General features: G+C 45.8%; 1 protein-coding gene across 1 annotated transcript in view; it reads right to left on the reverse strand.

Annotated features, from left to right (window-relative positions):
• Window positions 1–22212, reverse strand: part of LOC138974492 (platelet binding protein GspB-like) — a 53141-nt gene that overhangs the window by 11533 nt on the left and 19396 nt on the right. Inside the window, exons 14-22 of the mRNA XM_070347209.1 lie at window positions 21897–22007; window positions 20789–20862; window positions 20011–20150; window positions 17878–17954; window positions 17255–17392; window positions 11775–11933; window positions 10732–10852; window positions 9434–9512; window positions 1021–8621 (exon numbers count right to left, since the gene is read on the reverse strand). Coding sequence (XP_070203310.1) covers window positions 1021–8621; window positions 9434–9512; window positions 10732–10852; window positions 11775–11933; window positions 17255–17392; window positions 17878–17954; window positions 20011–20150; window positions 20789–20862; window positions 21897–22007 — 8500 coding nt within the window. The remainder of the gene's footprint in view (window positions 1–1020; window positions 8622–9433; window positions 9513–10731; window positions 10853–11774; window positions 11934–17254; window positions 17393–17877; window positions 17955–20010; window positions 20151–20788; window positions 20863–21896; window positions 22008–22212) is intronic.

A 22212-nucleotide genomic window follows, 5' to 3' on the forward strand; every position in this document is an offset into this window, starting at 1 on the left:
CACACACACACAGACAGAGTGGGCACGCACACACACACACACAGACAGAGTGGGCACGCACACGCACACACAGACAGAGTGGGCACGCACACACACAGACAGAGTGGGCACGCACACGCACACACAGAGTGGGCACGCACACACACACACAGAGTTGGGCACGCACACACACACACACAGAGTGGGCACGCACACACAGACAGAGTGGGCACGCACACACACACACAGAGTGGGCACGCACACACACACACACACAGAGTGGGCACACTCACACACACAGAGTGGGCACGCACACAGACAGAGTGGGCACGCACACACACAGAGTGGGCACGCACACACACAGAGTGGGCACACACACACACACAGAGTGGTCACGCACACACACACAGACAGGGCACGCACACACACACACAGAGTGGGCACGCACACACACAGACGGCACGCACACACACACACACAGAGTGGGCACGCACACACACACAGGGCACGCACACACACACAAACAGAGTGGGCACACACACACACACAGAGTGGGCACGCACACACACACACACAGAGACAGAGTGGGCACGCACGCACACACACAGAGTGGGCACGCACACACACAGAGTGGGCACGCACACACACACACAAACAGAGTGGACACGCACACACACACACACACACAGAGTGGGCACGCACACGCACACACAGACAGAGCGGGCACGCACACACACACACACAGAGTGGGCACGCACACGCACACACAGAGTGGGCACGCACACACACACACAGAGTGGGCACGCACACAGACAGACAGAGTGGGCATGCACACACACACACAGACAGACAGAGTGGGCATGCACACACACACACAGACAGAGCGGGCACGCACACACACACACACAGAGTGGGCACGCACACACACAGACAGACAGAGTGGGCACGCACACACACACAGACAGACAGAGTGGGTACGCACACACACACACAGACTGACACATGCCCCACATAAAAAGACAAGACACGAACGACACTCACCTTCCATTTTCTTCTTTGCCGGTCTCCTCTGCAACTTCTTCTTGATCTTGACATCAGTCTTGGCTTTCCTCGCCGCGGCTGGGGAACCGCTCGCATCTTTGCGAATCATGGTGATCTTCTGCTTCCCAGTCTTTCCCTTGTTCTTCAGCAACGTTCTGATTCCTGCCAAAGCGCTGTTGGCTTGTCCTCTGCTCACTGCCACCCCCTTAGCGAACTTTCTGGCTTTGGTGTGAGCAGAGCTGGGGAGATTTGCCTGGTTGCCCTGCGTCTGCATGCCTGACGACGATGACGCATACTGCAGAGGGGTGGACAGTAGCGCTGGCTGGATCATGCGTGGTTCGAGGAACGAGGGCGGGAACGAGTCTCCCAGCTGTCCCTGAAAGATCCCGTTCCTGTCTGCGCTGACGATCATGGCGCGTTTGGCTGGTGGGAGGCCCTGGGTGGGGAAGACGGCAGGTATTGGACGTTTCTGAACCAGAAACGGCCTTGAACGTTCCTGGGCTACACCCAGACTGGTGTGATACTGAGTTGGAGCTCCAATGCTTCCAGAATATGCAGAAGACGACAGCAGTGACAGGGGGTCGGTTGAAGGCATGGTGGACGCTACAGGCATGATACTGGGGGGTACCTTGACCACTCTCACACTCCCAGGGGCCAGTCTGGAGGCCAAGTTGTGATCCTGGTTGAAAGACTTGTCCAGCACCACACGGATGACTCTGGACGGACCACCCACACTGGACCCCGCTACAGAGGTGAACGGTACTGTCTGCATTGCAGGAGTGGCTGCAGTTGTGGTCATAACTCCTTGGATGAGTCTCATGAACTGTAGGTGGGCCTTATCTTCCTTCATATTCACGGGGCTGGTCTTGGGCGGGTCGACGAGGAAACTGCCCATGTATCCCACACGCTGCGCGGCCGTGACGGCCACAGGCTGGGGGTGGTAAGCGTTGAGAACAGACTGCAGGCCTTGTGGCTGGGAACACGTGACGGCCACAGGCTGGGGATGGTAAGTGTTGAGAACAGACTGCAGGCCTTGTGGCTGGGAACACAAGACACCAGGCTGTGCTTGATGCGCCAGCAGACTTCCACCCACAGAAACAGGCACACCCAGGGTGGAAATACCGGCAGTGTAACCTCCCGTGGGGCTTGCAGAGAAAGAAGCCTGGGGTGGAGCCACGGAGGCGACAGACACCATGGGGGAGGAGAGGGAGGGGGCCAGGGAGGTGATCTGCCCAAGGGAGGTAATGGGATGGCCTATCATCGGTTGCCTCACAACGATCCCGGGCCGTTGGTGAACCATCATTGATGCACCCTGTTGCTGGTGCTGGGATACTAACATGGGCTGCAGTAATGAGGCGTGCCTCGAGTCTTGCTGTGGACATATGGTCAGCTGTCCCATCCCTGAGCCTGTGTTGACGATTCTCAGCCCTGAAGAACTGGATATCAGCTGTGGGGCCTGCTGCGCCTGTCCCACAAACATACCCTGACTCACCTGCACCATCAGTGGCTTTGAATGCTGCAGGACGGGACTCTGGGAAGGGGTCATCTGGTTGACCTGCGACCTTGACTTGTCGGAAGGATCCTCAATGTTGAGAGCACCCTTTCTGAGGAGCTGCTGAGTGAGCACCACCTTCTGGTCCGGAGACAGCTTGTCAAGCATGGAGAGCAGCTGGTTAGCGTGCTGCTGTTCGGGCGTCTTGGGGCAGTCTGCTTTGGCCATGGTCACGTGTGTTGAGTTGGCGTCCACTCTGATGTTGATCTGAGGGGCGCTGGACCTTGGGGGTGGAGGGACGGGGCTTGTATCCATGGACGTTTCATCGTCCTCGCTGTCCGTGAAGCTCAGGTCGTCGCTGTCTATGTCAGCCTGGACGTTGGACGAAGACAGCAGCAGGGAAGACTGCGATCTGTCTGCTTCAGAACTCGGTGCAGTGCTGCTGGGATACAACGGCGTTGGGGTGGTTGCTGCTGATGAACTGGAAGCGATTGATGCTATTGGTGTTGGAGGATGTGGCGAGTTGACCGTGATTTCCGCTTTCTTCTCCACCGTCCCTGTGACATTATCGTGGGGTTGTGTCTGCATGCGACTTGCTGGTAGCGAGCTTGCCAGACGGGAAAGAATAGGGGAGGTGGTTCTGTGCTTTTCTGCCCCGGTGCTGACGTTCTGACTCCTCCATGCTGTGGACTGCAAAAGCCTGGAGGCCACTGTGGGGAATTTCAGCCCCTGAGTGGGTACACTGGATTCGAAGTTTCTCAGGATCAGGTTAGAACTGCCAGAAACACTTGAGGTGGTAGTATGCTTGCTTACGGACGGGGTTGGTTCGTCATCCAGGCAAATAACGTCACTGTCATAATCAGAGTCTTTGGTCTCTACATATTTCACCGGAGAGATTTGGCGGGGATTTGGGGATCTCTCTTCCAAGGAGACTGAACTCTTGTGTTCTGGTGGAAGTTTTGAGGATCCGCTCTCACAAGGCTCAGCCTTTTTGGCACTAGCCCCACTTTTCTCTGTGTGTTCGTCCATTGTAATTTCAGCTGAGATGTTTGGTGTGCCCTTCCAATCTTGCACACAGTCTGTCTTGGTGTTAAAACTTGTTGCTATTGTTAATGACTCTTTCTCTGGGTCTGCTGCAAGTTTTGTCTGGTCTTCTCTCGTTGCACTGTCAGTTTTAGACGGCATTGTCAACGACGCCCTTTCTGGATTGGTAGCAACAACTGGCTTGCAGTCTGTCTTTGCTGGGGAATCCAGATCCAGTCTCTCACTGACCGGTATCAACAGAGAATCCGTTTGAAAGAAGCTGTTAAGAGCATGGTTCTCAGGTTGTGCCCAGCTGCCAGCGACATCTTTCTCTGCATCTCCAGACACTTGTGAGGATTTGCGTGAACGGCATCTCCGCACGACTGACGACGGAGAGTGGGCAGAGGGTCGTCGGTCGCGTAGTCTTGCAGCTGGAGACTCCAAGGTCTTGACGTTAGCTGTCTGCACTTCCAGGGAGTCTCTGCTGACAAGGCCGACTGCGCCCAGCATGGACTGTTTGGGCGACAGCTGCGTGGAATGCACCACAGGACTGGTTTGACTTTGCTCAGGTGATTGCAGGGGAGTTTTACGCGGTCGCCCTCGCCCACGTTTCACCGGCTCTGCTGGGGAAAGCTGGGAATCGCTGGAGGGAGAAACGAGGGGCTTCTCTGTGGTAAGCAGTGTCAGTCGTTTTAGTCGACCAGACCCAGGCCCGGTCTCCGCTCCACCAATGTCTGGGGAAGCCTTGTCCGATGGGCTGGAGAGTTTTCGGGGTCGGCCTGGTCTGCGGTGGACCTCTTCCTCCCCTTCAGAAGATTTAGGAGATTTGAGCAAAGTGACTGCGTGAACTTTCTCTGCTGCCTGTTGGGCGAGTTGCTGTTGGCTAGACTCCATGGCTTTTCTCTGTGTCAGTGTGCTCTCACGTAGGCTGGAGCGCAGACTTTTCTTGCTCTTCTCGTCTTTTTCTTCTTCTCTGTCAGGTTTTTCTTCATCATTATTTCCGTCACCATCTTCTCCGTCATCGTCTTCATCACTGGTGCTGACGTCAAAGTCGCACGACTGGGCATGGGCATGGAAGCTGTCTGCTGTGCGATAGAGACGTTTGCATGTCGGACACTTGAAGGGTCCACTTTCTCCGGGGCTGCTGCGAGCAAGACTTTCGGCTTTGATGCGCAGCGCTATCTCCGCATGGAGAGGCAAAATTTCTCCTTCTCCTTCTTCCACCTTCATGGATGCAATGTCCACAGCAGCTTCTTTAGACTCTGAAGGTGTTGAAGATTCCACGCTTACTACTTCCCACTCTGACAGTGTTTCTTGAGACTGTTCAGTCTCCGCAGAAACAGCTGTGCTGAGGTCCACATCATCTGGCGCTGAAGTTTCTGGGGTAACGTTGGAGCTGGTTTCTTCACTGACAGAGTCCACAGTCCCTGCACTTTCTACAGTCGCTGTTTCCACTGGTGATTGTCCTTCATCAGTATTTTCCGGGGTTTTGAGGAAGTCCATGAAGCTACGATTAAATGAGTGGGATGCGCTTGCTGCCTTGGTGACGGATGCTGAGCTAGGGAGGGGACTGAGCGCTGACGCACCATTTTGAGCATGATTGTCACTGTCCGAATATTGCACATGACTGGCGCTGCCGGCTGAGGGGAGCTGTTGGGATGCAGGGGGAGGATGGGAGACAGGATGAAGGGCATTGCTTTGTGCGTACTGATGAGAATTAGCAGAATGCGAAGAGTCACTCTCTCCACTGGTAGGCTGGCTGCCTGACTGAGGCCTAGAAAGTCGCTCCAGGCTAACATGGCATTCTATCGTCCGCAAAGACTCTGCAATAGCTTTGTCCACAGAGGGGGGAGGGTTGAGTGCTATTTCTGCGAGCCTGTCTTTTTGAGAGGCTGTTTCAAACACGTCTAGACCATTACAGAGGGGTTTGCTGCTCCCTGACCCTGTCATCAGAGTCTGGGCATCTTTTCCCTCAGAGAAAGTGTTGCTGGTAGTCAGTTTATCATTTGTGGCTTTGATGACATCACACTTGGAGTCCACTAATACTTCTGTCACAATGCTCAGCGGTTTGTTCTTCTGTGAATTTTTCTCACTTTCTGTGTCTTTTGTTTGTTCCTTGTGACTCATTGTTTCGGAACTAGATTCACTGGAACACTGCATTTTCTTTTCCTTTTCTTCAGCAGTCTGCACTGTGGATTTGCTACTCTCAGAGTCCTTCGCTTCCATTTTCACAGAAAGTTTCTCAGTTGTTGAGTCACCGGACACTGATTTCTTGGGGCTTTTCTTTGAGCAAGAGCCTGCTTTGCAGGTGTGTGACAGACACTCTCCACACAAGTCTCTGACATTAACACCATCAACACAGGGAAGGCACAGTTTGTGGACGCTGACAGAACAATTCAGTTTCTTGGCGTCAACGTCTTGGGGGAGGATAATACTGGAATGGACTGCTGCATCAAGGCCTGAACTTTCACCGGCGTTTGACAAGACCTGGTCGATTCGGACATCACGGACGGTCAGCTGTGGTGCTGCGTCTTCTCTGTGGTCAGTTAGGTCTGTTTTGTGTGTTGTGGGATTTTCTGCATCTGCTGCAATCTCTTCTTTGTCAGCGTCCTTTTCAGAGGGTTCCGAGTCAGACACAAGCTCCATGAACTCAACATCAGCGTCGGACTGTGGAGAATTCATGCCGACGTCAGACACAAGCTCCATGAACTCAACATCAGCGTCCGACTGTGGAGAATTCATGCCGACGTCAGCTTCTACACGCTCAGCAAAATTGTCTACCTTTTGTGCATTTTCGTTTTTACTCTCACACTCATAATCTCCCACTGCAGCTCTCTCTTTCTTTTCACATTTTTGCTCTGTGTTCTCCGATTCTGACTTCTCACAATGTGAACCAGCAGTATCCGTTCCATGATTTTCTGAGGCAGAGGTGCCGCTCTGGATCAGTTCCAACTGGGTGGGCTTTTGTAATGCAAACCTGAAGCGCTCCGTGGCAGTTTTGATCAACCTCGACGACTGTGGGTCATGGTGTCTTTCTATTTCAATTGCGTCAGCCGTCTTTTTCACCGTTTCCACGATGTAAGGTCTGCGCAGCCGCTGACCAATCTGGTTGCCCGACTTGTCAAAGACCGGCACTACTTCAAGATTCTCCGACATCTTCAGTCTGCTTGTGCTGACATCTTTGCTCATGCTGGCAATGAAGCTTTTGGATTGACTGGTGCTGGGAACCTGGTTTTCTGATTGGTTGGGGCTGGGAAGCAAGCTTTCTGATTGGTTGGCCACTGAGGCTGCACCGCAATGTTGTGATACAGATGCACCACCTGAGGTTTTTGGAGGAGGAGCATTGGTTGACTGGTTGGTGTGCTGTGACTGAATGCTTACTGCTGTATGGCCACCAGTCAAGGCATCACAGTCGGTCAGCAACTCTAGCTTGATGTCTTTACTGCCACTCACCACGTGTTCTGCTCTGGGGGCGCTCTTGGACACACTGTCCGACACGTCACAGTCCACAATCATGCAATCTTCATCCACAGCTTCCGTAGTGTGGGTATGTTCAACCTTCTTTGTTGCTTGATCACCTTCTTCTACAACGTTCTCAGCTTGAGCTTCACCCATCTTGTCATAACGGTTGTCTGCTCCTCCATCTGAAATTGCTTCCCCTTCTGGCAGAGTAGTCTGTTCCTGCTCTGTGTTTCCGGTCTGCAGCAGAGCCTCTTCAGCCAGTCTCAGGGCTTCCTCTTCGGACACATCGTCAGGGACAACAAAGACCTTGACCTCTGACCCCTCAAGGATTTCTTTGGGGACTGTGTCAAGAATCTGCTGAGCGAACTCCACATCAGCGTCAACATCCGGATCAACACTGGTCTCCCCTGTTGGTACGACTTCACGTTCAGCAACATTCTTCGTGGAGCTGCCTGTCTTTGTGGAGACAAGTGCTGCAGCTTCATCCTCAGTAGTCAGATCAACGAACTGTTCCCTAGAGGCGGGGGCAGAAGGTCGATTGAACGTCAATCCCGCTTTCTTCTGTTCCGGATAGTCCTTCTCCATAAGCTCGCTCTCCAGCTGCTCCAGGATTGGCGTGATGGATGGAACTTTGCGCACATGTATGATGCTGGAACCAAAATCTAAGGGAGACGGAGACCGCCTGAAGAGAGGAGGGGAGGTGATGCCGGGCTGAGGGGACAGAAAAGGGCTCGGCGGTCGAGCGGCAAAGCCCAAAGGAGACAGGGAAACAGAGCGTTTGATCCTCAGTGCTGGTGGATTGGGTGCGGGGCCGGTCCAGCGATCAACACTGCTGCATCTCTGGTTTCGCTCCTGCTGCTGCTGGTCTTGTGCTGCAGCACTGCCGTCCTGCTTCTGTCCGCAGCTGTTGCTTCTGCTGCGCATGGCTGCACTGTTGAGTCTCTGCACCATTCCTGCAAGGTTGCCCAACTCTCCGCTTCTGGCGGGTGTGGGACCTGACGGCAAGGGACGAGACTTGGCCTGTGTGGGGTTTGTGATGTTCAGCAGCTTGAGGGTGCTGGGGGACAGTCTGGAGTAGTCATAGGAGGGAGCAGCAACAGTCGTCACAGTTTTGCTCGGATTTGACGATTCTGGCAAAGACTTCCCACACTGAACTGGGTTTGAACCGCTCTTGGCCGGACTAAATGCTGAAGGTCTCGACTCGTCCAAGCTGGCTACGCTCGTCTCAAACAGACCTTGCTTGGACAACGGGGTTGGTCTGTTCTCAACACTGAGTTCTGTAGCCGTGGGGCAGGTACACATTTCCACCCCTGTTGAAGCAGTGGTTCTCGTAGGCTGCGATTGTAGGGGAGCAGGTAACGCTCTCCGCGGAAGAGAATCCCCGTGTGAGGACTGAGAGACGAAGATGACGTCATCGTTATGGGGCAGTAAGTGTGACAGTCCCATGGACGGCAGGTCGAGAGATTCAAGCGGCATGTAGTCAGGGTGGAACTGGTCGTGGATGATTCGGACGTCACGCACGGTCAGCTCCGGTGTGGATGGTGTGGGTCGCACCTCCACAATGCGGCAAGTGTAGACAGTGCGTTGTCTGGCGTCCACTGTGCTCCAGTACACGCGTGAACACCTGTGCGAATAAAATCATTAGTTATTTTGGACACTTTTTGTTTCTGACAATTGGCAGATGACACAATAAAAGTGAGATTAAGCAGAAAAAGAGTTGACTTCTTGTGTGTTCAATCAGGTCCCCTGCCTCCCCTCCCCTTTCTCAATTCATGTACACACACAACTCTCTTTCTTGCTGTCTCTCTCTTTCTCTTTCTTTCTTTCTCTTCCTCTGTATCTCTCTCTCAGTCAGTCTGGTCTGTACTGCACATACAAACTGTCACATTCAAAGATCTAAAGCCTGCACACGATCACAATGCACTGACTTGAAGCATTATGTGCCACAGCTTTTGCCAAGTCACATTAGCACACAAAGAAAAAATTCTGAATGTAACACAAGTCTTACCATGGAAGTTATAAATAGATTGTTTATTAACATTTTCCAACCCGTTTTGGGAAACATTTGGGAGGGGGAAAAGAGGGGGGGGCTGGGGAAAGGAGAGGGGGAGGGGGAAAAGAGAGGGGCTGGGGAAAGGAGAGGGGGAGGGGCGGGGAAGGACAGTGGTTGTGGTTATATTATGTCTGCCCCTTACTCCATCTCCCTTTGATCTTTAAACGGGATCTCTCAAACCATCAGGGATATGAAAGATACCAGAAGAGGTGTGAGTGTTGTGGAACAAAGCACAAGTTGACCACAAGCCAGGTGCACTTTACAATCAAACTTGCACAGATCTAACTATTGGTACTACCAACACAGCCCACTTTGCGAACATCACAAGGCAACGGATTTAGACGCAACCATCATTGGTCGCTGAAGAAGAAGGTAGTACGAACCTAAAGTCCAATGGCAGCAGACAGCCCTTACAGTCAGACAAGGGGGCCAGGGAGCCCAGACTCTCCACAGTGCAAGCACCTGTCAGGAGCACAAGCAATCACATCTTCATCATCACAATGTCAGCATCACAGTGTTGGGTAAGCAATACAAACAACAACAGAGAGCTCTTGCAGCGCATCAAGCACCAACAAATGCATAAAATACAAAAAAGCATATGAAACTAACAAACTGGCAACTCAGGCTACACACTCAAGCCAGTGAACAAGCACATGTGCAAACAACCAACAAGTCTGAGCAAGTAAAGAGATGTTGTTCATCCAAATCTGCCACCAACACAACATTGGATTGGATTGGATTGGATTGGATTGGATTGGATTGGATTGGATTGGATTGGATAAGATTTACAGTCCAGTGAGGTTACCCTCATGGAAATTCGGGCTGCTTTCTCCCCGGGGAAAGCGAGCTGCCATACATACGGCGCTACCCATATTTTTTTTTTCCTGCATGCGTGTATTCATGTTTCCTGTATTCATCCAGTGACACTCAAGCTCAAAGTCTGGCTACCAACAGGCATGAGATTATGAAACCACAAGCATGTCTCCCAACCCCCACAACACTTTGATGATGCTAAATCATGCAGTCTGATGTTGTGGTGATCTCAAGAATGTTCTCTGGAGTTTTGAAAACGCTGGAGATACGCTACTAGCACTTGATGACCAGACCCAACCATGCAGCATTGTTAAATGCTTTCATGTGCACTCACATGCTTGGAGTGAATCACGAAATACAGCTACCCTTTCAGAAGGAAAGACTAAATCCTATTATAAAAACTAAATTCTTTCTTTTTTCAACATTGATGACTTACTTCCCTTTATTTTTCCACATCAATTATTCTCACATGCACAAAATTGCACCCTATTTTGTTCCAGCACGCTGACAACACAAAAACTGTGAAACCTCCTTTTCCAACCCCCAAATTGAGACTTCCTCCCATTTGAAGACTTTCTTTTCTCACGTTTTCTGTTGAAAACCTCTGGACATTTCAATCAATCAATATGAGGCTTATATCGCGCGTATTCCGTGGGGACAGTTCTAAGCGCAGCGATTTATTTATTTATTTTTTTTTAATGCAATTTATATCGCGCACATATTCAAGGTGCAGGAATTTATTTATGCCACATTTACCCACTTTCACACACCCTCTCTTTTAAAACCTAAATTTCTCAGATTTGTAAGAAGACTTAAAGCACAGGTATCATTGTACAGGCAAAAGCCGGTGAGAATCGAGTCCACCTACCAAAGAGAATGTTGACAAAGGCGGCGTCCAGTCCTCGGGCCCACGACTTCTTCATGCAGCGAATATCAGCCATGTTTACACACAGCCGCCTTTCCACCGCGAATTCTACCTGGTTCTCCACCTAAACAAACACATTTTTTTTTCTGTTAGCAGGGGGGGAAAAAAAAGACGTTAAAAGACCACAGAAAAACATCACAACTGACCTTCTAAATCTCTGGACAATAAATTAAGATAGTTGTTTTTGTCTTTCTTTCATTTTCAGGGGCAAGGTGCCAGAACGTCCTGCAACGCTTCATCATGTTGATATATATTTGGACTGTTCTGGCAGGAAACCCTTGAATGCTAAAAATCAATCAATGAAGCTTATATCGCGCATATTCCGTGGGTACAGTTCTAGGCGCTCTGCAGTGATGCCGTGTGAGATGAAATTTTATACGGCCAGTAGATTGCAGCCATGTCGGCGCATATTTACCTTTCACGGCCTTATTCCAAGTCACACGGGTATGGTAGACAATTATTAACTGTGCCTAAGCAATTTTGCCAGGAAAGACCCTTTTGTCAATCGTGGGATCTTTAACGTGCACACCCAATGTAGTATACACAAAAAAGAGATACACAACAACAAAACCTCTTCCAAGAAAACGCTTACAAAAAACAACTGCTCTTGCCTTAACACAATCATAGTTGTGAGAAGCGTAGGCAGAAAATAAACACCCAAACATTAATACACACACACACACACACACACACACACACACACACACACACACACACACACACACACACAAACAACAAGCAAAAAATTATTATGAAAAGGGAATCAGAATTTTTTTTACATTTTTTTTATGGTTTATACAAATTAACCTTTCTTAGTCTATTCTTGGTTTTGGAACGTTTACAATCTGCTTCAGACTTTTTTCTATGACAGGACTAAACACACACACACACACACTGACATACACACACACACTGACATACACACACACACACACACACACACACACACCCACACACCCACCCACCCACACCCCCACACAGCTTACCAGACTGTTTGCCTGCTCCCTGTGGAGATAACAGTAAACAGTTTTGTCCTCTTTGAAGACACAGTGCTGACGACGAGCGCACAGGAAGTGGTAGTTGGACGGACAGCCCCTCATGCAGCACCCCACAGTGGCACCCTGGTTGCGGCATTTGTCACACCGCTGAAAGCACACATCATGTTTCATCAGAGTAGTAGAACAAAGGAATAAATAATATGCAGATCAACTGTTGTATTGCTTATTTGTTTGTTTGTTTGCTTAACGCCCAGCCGACCACGAAGGGCCATATCAGGGCGGTGCTGCTTTGACATTTAACGTGCGCCACACACAAGACAGAAGTCGCAGCACAGGCTTCATGTCTCACCCAGTCACATTATTCTGACACCGGACCAACCAGTCCTAGCACTAACCCCATAATGCCAGACGCCAGGCGGAGCAGCCACTAGATTGCCAATTTTAAAGTCTAAGGTATGACCCGGCCGGGTTTCGAACCCAAGACCTCCCGATCACGGGGCGGACGCCTTACCACTAGGCCAACCGTGCCCGTCCGTATTGCTTATTAAGGGCAGACCGGGTAGGCAAAATGAGTTATTTTTGGTCTCATACACCTTTTTGGGGTTGTTGCATTTTTCACACCTTTGAACATCCTGGAATGCATTCAATAATCTGCTTTTGTCATTTTAGACATGTATTCATGTAAATAAAACCATTTTCAAACCGATGTTTTGTTGTTTTTGTCTGTGTTTTATCAAAAAAATCGAAAAAATGGTCAACTTTGGATACTCCGTGCTGGTAAATGTGCGCACATGACATGACCCTTCGCTGTTCAAACTGTGTGGAAATTTCCGTTCTTCAAGATGACGTCATCACCGTTGGGGAATTTCCGTTGACATAGGCACAAAGAGAGAGAATCCGTTCCAACCGAAACCCCGGAATTAATATATGCAAATATATGTAGGTCAAAGGCATTTGGCGCAAGCGCAGTAGACAACTTATCAGTCCCCCGGTGTCAACAAATCCATGACGTTTTCACCAATTCAGCAGCATTTTTCAAAGTTTTGAGCTGCGGAGAACAACCCTAACATTGGAAATGTTCGGCATAGTGGCAAGAAATATCAGAGAAAGACGAACCAGCAGCAGCGAACAGTAGAAGGAAGTAACAACACTCCGAAATGAACCAACATGATCGTATTTCAGCAGACGACATTCTAAGATTCTTGACTCGACGAGGTGGGTTTTGCTTCTTTCTCTTTTCGATCTTGTTTGTTTGACAACGTGATTTATTGCACATTGTTATGTTGTTGTTGTTGTAAGAATGTGTTAGGGTTTGCAGGTAAATGATAAACAGTTTGTGTCTGAAGTATTTTGCGGGTTTCTTGATCCAATTTACTGACCATGCCGCCGCGCCGCACCCCCTCCCTCGATCATCTCTGTCTGTGATATCGTCTTCACAACCCCTATTTTATTGTTCTTCGCTGGCCAGTCCTTGAGAGCTTACTATGGTGTAACATGTCATCATTATTCTTTGTCTGGGGTCAAACTGAGAAGCAGCATCTGAGCGATGTACGACTGACACAGTTTCTGTTTCTGGTCATTGACCGTAGGAAAATAAGTACCCTACTAGAGAGCGTTCTCTAATTCTAAGTAAAGGATTGGTTTACACCAGCATGGCTGACCAACCTATCATTGACAGCAATATTGTTGTCAAATCTTTTCCATTAACTAAGGAATAAAAAAATAGATCCAATTTACTTCACCAAAGAAAAAAAAAAGAGTTAAACTAAAGGACTGGGGATGCAACTCATCATCATGAATCAAAAGCATAAAGATCACCTGCAAACAGTGCTAGGTTTAGGAAATCTGAAAATGTATACACACACACAGAACACACACACACACACAAAACAGACAACAGACAAGAAACAAGCAAATACATAGCAAGTGTGATGAAATAAATTAATTTTAAAAGAAAAATATGAAAAGAAAGAAAGAAAGAAAGAAAATAATTCAGCTAGTTTCAGTATTAGTTCCTGTGTGTATGTGATTGTGTGGTTACTCAAATCCCATAGTAAACTTGACATGTACATTTTGTGATAGGGGCCAATTAATGAATGTCTTTTGTGTGTGTGTGTGTGTGTGTGTTCGTCAACCGACATATGTGGGTACGAGCCGCTGAGGTGGTTGTAAGAAAACCCGCCTGGTTCAGTGGTTGGGGGCTGATTGGGATTTCTGATTTACCAGCCTAGCCAAAAAGTTGAGGTACACCCCATGTAACATGGTCATTTGCAAAATAAAGTACAAGCACTTGTTGACGTTTATATTGAGTCTTAAAATTTGCAGCTTATTACAAACAAAAACCATGGACAGTTGTATCAAATATTAAATCAGTGTTTGTGTATTTATTAGGTTGGAGCAAGGGGAGAGCCAGTCCTCCTGTGGTGGCAGCGAGGAGAAAGATTGACCTGATGGAAAAGTTTGCTAAACCGGAACTACCCTCTTCCACAGCAGAAACATCAGCTTTGCCATCTTCTGACCAACCATAAGAAGATACAGATACTTTGCCATCTTCTGACCCATCACAAGCAGATATGGATACTGGTACTGTGCAACGTCACTCCGCTGACATGTGTTGGGCTTTTGTCAACATTGATCAGCTCAATCTATTGCTGAAAGGTTTATATCCTGTACTGAATGCTTTGCACAGGCCCTGCATCTGGAGTGCATATGAGTGTCCATTCAAGTCTGCAGTTGTTTACTCTTCTCCCGGTGTTTGCAACGCTTCGGGTGGTAAAGTTGCATTTTAAATAATTCGCGTATGACCAAGTTGGTACATGGAAAGGGACATTCAGCTTTACAGAAATTTGCTGCAGTGTTAGGATTGAGCACAGAAATACTGTAATTAAAATGTTGCAACTTTTGAATGGCTTGATAGCTTTGTTCCATTTGTGTATGTGAGACAGTGACAAAAGGTCAGGTGTCATGTCTACTGTCCCGAATGACACACGATTGCTGACATTTCACCATTGCCAAAAGAATAAACAAATAAGAAATAGGTAGAAAATGAATGTGAAAACTGACTTTGATTGTTGATCAGTATTTTCTATACCACTAACAAATAATCTACTTACACATAGCTGTTTGGCAAATGTATGTTGCATGGGACACACTGACATGAAAGTGGAAGATGTTTTTCCCTCTAGAGAAACTACATATCAAGTTACACTTTTTGTGCTCTTCCATTCCAGTTGGCAATCAATTGTTAACGCATGTTATTAGAAAAAATAGAACGAAAACAGATCAGATAGAATGAAATATGTACTGGTGATGTCATTTGGGACATACTGACATGAAAACGTCACCTTTTGTCATTGTCTCATATATAATTATGTAATGTTGTTGATGATTTGTGAAGCATCATTTCTATGCAATGGAATAAGAAATCAGTGCATCCGTTGGGTTTTTATGAGTCTGACAGTTTGGTTCTGATCAATATTTTCATATCAGCACAAACACAGATAATTGACTTTTTTAATGTTTTCATATAATTTTTTTTTAAATCAAAAAAATCTGATAATTTGATTATCAAATCATTTCCCCTTCATAGTTAAAGTGTTATTCTGGTTAAAAAAAAACACCCCATTAATTCAAGCTCTACTGTGGTACTAGTTTACCGGGGTACTAGTGAGACTCTTTTACATGCTGTTTTCTCTACATGTAATTTGAGACAAAATGTGGTAATTAAAATGTTGTAACTTTTGAATGGCAAGATGGATTTGTTCCAATTTTGTATATGTTGTTTATGATTTGTGAAGCACCATTTCTGTGCATGGAATAAGAATACAGTGGATTCCTTGTGTTTTTATGAGTCCGACAGTTTCGTTTTGATTCATATCTGCACTAACATAGATGAGTTTTCAAATGATTTTTTAAAAAAAGTCTGGATAATTTGATCGTCAAATCATTTCCCCATCATAGTAAAGTGGTTATTCTTATAAAAACATATCAATTCAGGCTGCACTGTGCTACTAGTTTGAGGTACTGGTTGGAATCTTTCAAATGCTGTTTTCTCTGAATGTAATTTTCAGACAAACATCTGTAATTAAAATGTTGCAACTTTTGAATGGCTTGATGGATTTGTTTCATTTTTGTTTATGTTGTTTATGATTTGTAAAGCGTCAGTTTTGTGTATGGAATAAGAGTTAAGTGCATTGGTTGGGTTTTTATGAGTCTGACAGTTTTGTTCTGATTCATGTTTTCATATCGGTACAAACAAAGATGGCTGTTTTCATATGATGTATATAAAAAAAATCCTGATAATTTGATTGTCAAATCCTTTTCCCTACATAGTAAAGTGGTCATTCTGATAAAAACATATGAATTCAGGGTGCACTGTGCTACTGGTTTTTTTATGTACTGGTTCAAATCTTTAAAATGCTGTTTTCTCTGAATGTAATTTTCAGACAAAACGCTACAATTAAAATGTTGCAACTTTTGAAAGGCTTGATGGATTTGTTCAGTTTTTGTATATGTTGTTTATGAGTTGTACAGCATCAGTTCTGTGTATGGAATAAGAGTTCAGTGCATTGGTTGGGTTTTTATGAGTCTGACAGTTAGGATTTCATGTATTTTTCTTATCAAAACTGAACCGGTAACTGAAAATGCTAAATTAAAATAATATATTGCTTAGAAATGCTTTTCGATACACAGAATTATTAAACACACACATATTGCTGCAAAGAAGAAAAATTGGATCAAAACATGCACTGGTTCACAAACTGCAACATTTTAAAAAAAGCACATTTTATAACGTTTTTCTCACATTTTGGTGAATAAAACCCCCAAAAATTGCTTTTCACTCAAAATTTAAAATGGTTTCCCTTAATTAGGTTATTCTGCTTGCAAAAATCAAACAAGCAGCAAGCTGTTTCCAAAATAAAAAAAAAAAGTGCTTGCCTACCCTGTCCCCCCTTAAATACCAACCTGATAAGTTTCTTGTTCATAGGGACAAAGTATAAGCTGTCTTAATCTTGGTTGTTTTATCAATTTATGCAACTTGGGGAGAGTGAGAGAGGGAGAGAGAGACACACACACAGAGACAGAGAAAAGGAACAAAGGAATAACAACTTACAATAATAGCCAAAGAAAGTGAAGCAAAAAACAAACAAAAAAGAATGCTAATTTGATCAACCAAACCTGCAAGAAATAGCCAGGGGCAGAAAAACAAAACCAGATAAGACATCCTCCCTCCCTGTTGGTGTGTTTGTGTTGTGTTGTGGTGTGGTGGTGTGCTGTGGTGTGGTGTGGTGGTGTGGTGTGTGACAGTGTGTTTGTGTGTGCGCGCACACTGTAAAGTTGCTATTGTACATCGCCGTGAGCTCTAGTGAGAAAGGGCGATTAATAAGTGTTCATTATTATTATTATTATGAAAGAGAGAGACAGAAACAAAAAGTGCAATGCACCGTCACCATGACGACACGACTCACCATCTGCCTGCCCCGCACCATGGCGACATGCACGTTCTGCAGACTGCCGTCCGACTCCTCAAACACCTCGGCCGACCACAGAGCGCAGTTTATGTGCACCCAGTCGTCCTGGCCTGCGTACAGCAGTCTCCCGGCCTCCTGGACCAACAAATACAACATCAGGCATGAGATCATGAAATTGTAAAGAAAAAGCCTGTATCATACAGCTGGATTTTCTGTCAAAAAATAAATAAAAATCGTGCCATCTTGTGCAATTTAGGGCCCAAATTGTGCTCCAAGGTTCGCACAGCATTTTGCCTCAAAATTTCAGAAACATTTTTAAAACGTTTCAGGACGCTCGTAGCAAAAAATTAAGATGGCACTGAACATCAATATCAGCCGCTTATCAAGATAAAAATGATAAAAGTACTCAGTGCCCCTGAAAGTGACTGAGTAATGCCCCTTTATCATCTACTTTCTCTTTGCATGTGATGCTTGTATATTTGTTTTACTGACTTGAGGTTAAATAAATCTCAAATTGTCCATAGCTTATGTTTCTCAGTGAAGAGAAGGCGATTCAATTTGCTCTTTTTGGACTGCAAATAACTTTCAATTGTGAATACAGGAACTGGAAGGCTACTTACATCAGGAAAGTCATCACCAAGCTCCAAGCACAGCACACACTGGCGCAAATCTTCTGAAGAGTACTGAACTTCAGAGGCTGAAATAAGACAACAAAAACTTTAGTGGCTAGTGAAAAACACACACGCACACACGCATGCTTACATACACACAAACACACACAGAAAAATGCACTGATCTTTACACATACACAAGGTAGTCAGAATCACTGCATCTCTCATACATTTTCCATATTAATTATTTAGTATTATTTTTGTCTAACCGCAGGGTTCCCACTGGTTTTTAGAAACAAAATTCCATGACTTTTCCATGACTTTCCATGAGCCTCAATAACATTTTCCATGACTAGATCCACAGGTCGCCATTTCCGAACACGCAAACTTTTTACGTCTTGTCACTGCCAGTTTTGACACTGGATTGCTTTGCACTGAATTTGAGTCAGTTTCGACGCAGTGTCTCTTCGACAAGCAAGTCAAGCATTTGCTACGCAGTCAGATTATCGGTAATGTTTGCTGGTCCTGTCATTTCACTAAACTGGACCAGCCACTGTTTGTATCCATCTGCACTTTCGTAAATTCCGTTTCGTAACCGTTACTCTGACTTGACGAACTGTCATTTTTTTCACCGCGATACACAGTTCATTGCGAAGATCTTCCTCGGTAATTTGTTCCAATTCTGCATACTTTTTGTTGTCAAGAAACAACTCGAAAGAAAGTTTCAAACTCATCATCCTCCATCTTGCTTGTCGAAGCGCTAAAGTACTTTATCGATGCAAAAACAAAAGCAGAAAACTTCGACGAAACCGACTCAAATGCAGCGCAGACGACACGACGAGATAACGGAAGGAAGTGACCCTCACTTTGGCTCAAGTGCCGTTAAAAATACCGTTATTCTCGTATGCAAATACGAACGAGACGTTGGTCATACGAACAAGCCTTGTGCTGACGACGCAAATCGCCGCTGGCTGGCAAAGGGGGGGGGGGGGGGGGATGGCTGGGCGACGAAAAGGTTAATTTTTTTTTTCTTTCTTATTTTTGTTAAATTCCATGACTTTCCATGGCTTGAATTGAAATTCCATGACTTTCCAGGCCTGCAAAAATTAAAAATCAAATTCCATGACTTTCCAGGTTTTCTATGACCTGTACGAACCCTGTAACCGGCACGGTTGGCCTAGTGGTAAGGCGTCCGCCCCGTGATCGGGAGGTCGTGGGTTCGAACCCCGGCCGGGTCATACCTAAGACTTTACAAGAAGAGCAAACGCTCGATCGAGTCACTTTCGCAGTTCTGAATATTATATGAGGCATCAGATGGACAGGAAGAAATTGCTATTCACAACACAATGAGTCACGTTCACATAAAATTTGAGCCCGGTCACTTTTATAGTTTCCGAGAAAAGCCCAACGTTAAGTTGTGTGTTGCCGAACAGAAAAGGCTAGTTATCTCCCTTGTTTTTCTGATAACGTTCGTAAAAGGCTACAGATGTAAATACTTTGATGTAAAGAATAATCCTACAAAGTTTCAATCACATCCGATGAACTTTGTCAAAGATATAAAATGTCTAATTTTTCCTTTGACGCTGACCTGTGACCTTGAAAAAGGTCAAAGGTCAACGAAACCATCGTTAAAGTGTAGAGGTCATTGGAGGTCACGACTAAACAAAATATGAGCCCGATCGCTTAGATAGTTTCCGAGAAAAGTCCAACGTTAAGGTGGTGTCTACGGACGGCCGGCCGGACGGCCGGCCGGACAGACTAACACTGACCGATTACATAGAGTCACTTTTTCTCAAGTGACTCAAAAATTGGCAATCTAGTGGCTGCTCCGCCTGGCGTCTGGCATTATGGGGTTAGTGCTAGGACTGGTTGGTCCGGTGTCAGAATAATGTGACTGGGTGAGACATGAAGCCTGTGCTGCGACTTCTGTCTTGTGTGTGGCGCACGTGATATGTCAAAGCAGCACCGCCCTGATATGGCCCTTCGTGGTCGGCAGGGCGTTAAGCAAACAAACACTTTTTTTTTGTCAAAACTGACTTATTACATTTAGTTCATATCTGCTTCAGCAAATGAGTCAAAGAAGCAACACATGAAATACCTGACAACTATGTACAAGGAATGGAGAGAGAAAAGCAAACCTACCATTGGCACTCCCATCAGGGCTGGCCATCAGACTCTTGAAGGGAGACAACTGTGGAGAAGAGATGGTGATCTCCCTTACCAGCCACTGAGCATAGGTGTGATCATCATGTGGGGGAACCACAGCGTCTGGCAGCATTCCCCTGTGAGCACAGAAATATCATTTTCATTCTTAATCAGACCTCCCACTGAAGATAAGCAAAAACTCCTGTAATTCTAGAGGAACCCGGAAGAATGATGACATTTACATTGAAAATGGTGCAATCTCAAACAAATCTGAACGTGTTAGCCCTGGTTAAAATAAAAATAGCAATTTCTATTATTGTTGTCACTGCAACAAAACCACAGCTGGTGACAAACCAAACAGTCTCTCGTGCCACATGAAAAACACTGAAAATGACAGATTCAGAAAATACACACACACTCTCATCAACAGACAGAGGTTGGTAATATACAATTTACGGAAATAACCTTCTTAGCTTTTTTATCAGCTATGACAAAGTTATGCTCCTTCAAAACAATCAGGCAAATAATGGTTGCTGATAGACTCATGTGATCATCGCGTCACACTAAATCACAAGCTCCGATATGTGCATTTTATGCAGTGTCCTTTTCTTTGAAAATAAGCTCATCGGAGCTCAATAATTACTGGGACTATTGATTGCTTGAGTCCACATAGCAGCGATTCTTTGCTTTATTCAAAGGGGCACAAGTTTTCCACAGCAAATATAAATCAAACTGGAGTTATTCCAGGAATTCTTGTATTTTCATGTGTACTCACTGCGGCAGGGAACGGTTGTGTTGCCATAGGTGACAGGCTTTCACTTTGAACCAGGGAAACACACGCTCCATTTGCTGCACACCGATAACATTTGGTTATGAAATTCATCAAAATATCAACAAAACAATTTGTATTAGTGTCTAAAAGTAAAACTACATTTTAAATCTGCACAGAAAAGGGCTATTATTACTCATTTGCCGGCAAAAATCTTTTCTTTTTTTTTTAAACACAAACACAAAAATCATGGACCGATAACTTCCATTCATAATAATATTATAAGAGAATTAAGTAAATCAATTGAAATGAAAACAGAGGTTAAACAGAACGATATTCCAAAACCATGAACAGGACTGTAAAAAGAATTCGGGTGACATGGAGGGGTTCTGTTGCTGAATATGCTCACACATACAGTTTCCCCTCACACACACAAACTATTAAGATATCCCAATATAAGACCCCTACCCTACCCTACCCCCCCCCCCCCCCCCACCCCCATTTTAAGACCTTGCTTTCATAGGTTTTTTGTTCACAGCTTATGTACACATTTAGACCCCTCTATTTCATTTTCAAAACCTCATTACACCCCCGGTATAGGGGTGTGTATAGGATTCGGTCCATGTGTTTGTTTGTTTGTGTTCGCATATAGATCTCAAGAATGAACGGACCGATCGTCACCAAACTTGGTGAACAGGTTCTATACATTCCTGAGACGGTCCTTACAAAAATTGGGACCAGTCAAACACACGGTTAGGGAGTTATTGGATTCGGTCCATGTGTTTGTTTGTTTGTTTGTGTTCGCATATAGATCTCAAGAATGAACGGACCGATCGTCACCAAACTTGGTGAACAGGTTCTATACATTCCTGAGACGGTCCTTACAAAAATTGGGACCAGTCAAACACACGGTTAGGGAGTTATTGGTGGATTAAAATTATACAAGGACTTATAGAGGGACATCTTAATGGTCAAAGGGAAATAACCATTCTCACTCAGTCACTGCCACCAACTGAGAAGGTTATTTCCCTTTGACGGGGGTGTTTTTCCTACCTCGGAGGAATTTCTTGTTTTCTTAGATTGTGTAGATCTTTAAAGGAGGGTTTCACTGTACCTTGATAAAGATGGTCTTGACCGAGTTGCTCTGTTTCCTGCGTGTGGGGAACTTCTCGTCATCTGTCAGCGCTGTCTGGATGATGTGAACCACGTCCTCATTGAAAGCCTCCTGTTACAGCAAGGACAGGATAAAACACTCATCGTCAATATCAATCCGCTGCCTGCGTAACTTGGGAGAAACCAATACGCTGCTCCAACTCCCACATCCTGAAAGCTTTGCATCACTCTGTGAGATCCTAAATTCCAACCAAAATATCTGGTTATGGTAGCCCAACCAACATTATTTCATCATGCAGACCCTTTGACTTTTTCAC

The sequence above is a fragment of the Littorina saxatilis genome, linkage group LG8, assembly GCF_037325665.1.
Source record: "Littorina saxatilis isolate snail1 linkage group LG8, US_GU_Lsax_2.0, whole genome shotgun sequence".
In the NCBI taxonomy this organism is placed as follows: Eukaryota; Metazoa; Mollusca; class Gastropoda; order Littorinimorpha; family Littorinidae; genus Littorina; species Littorina saxatilis.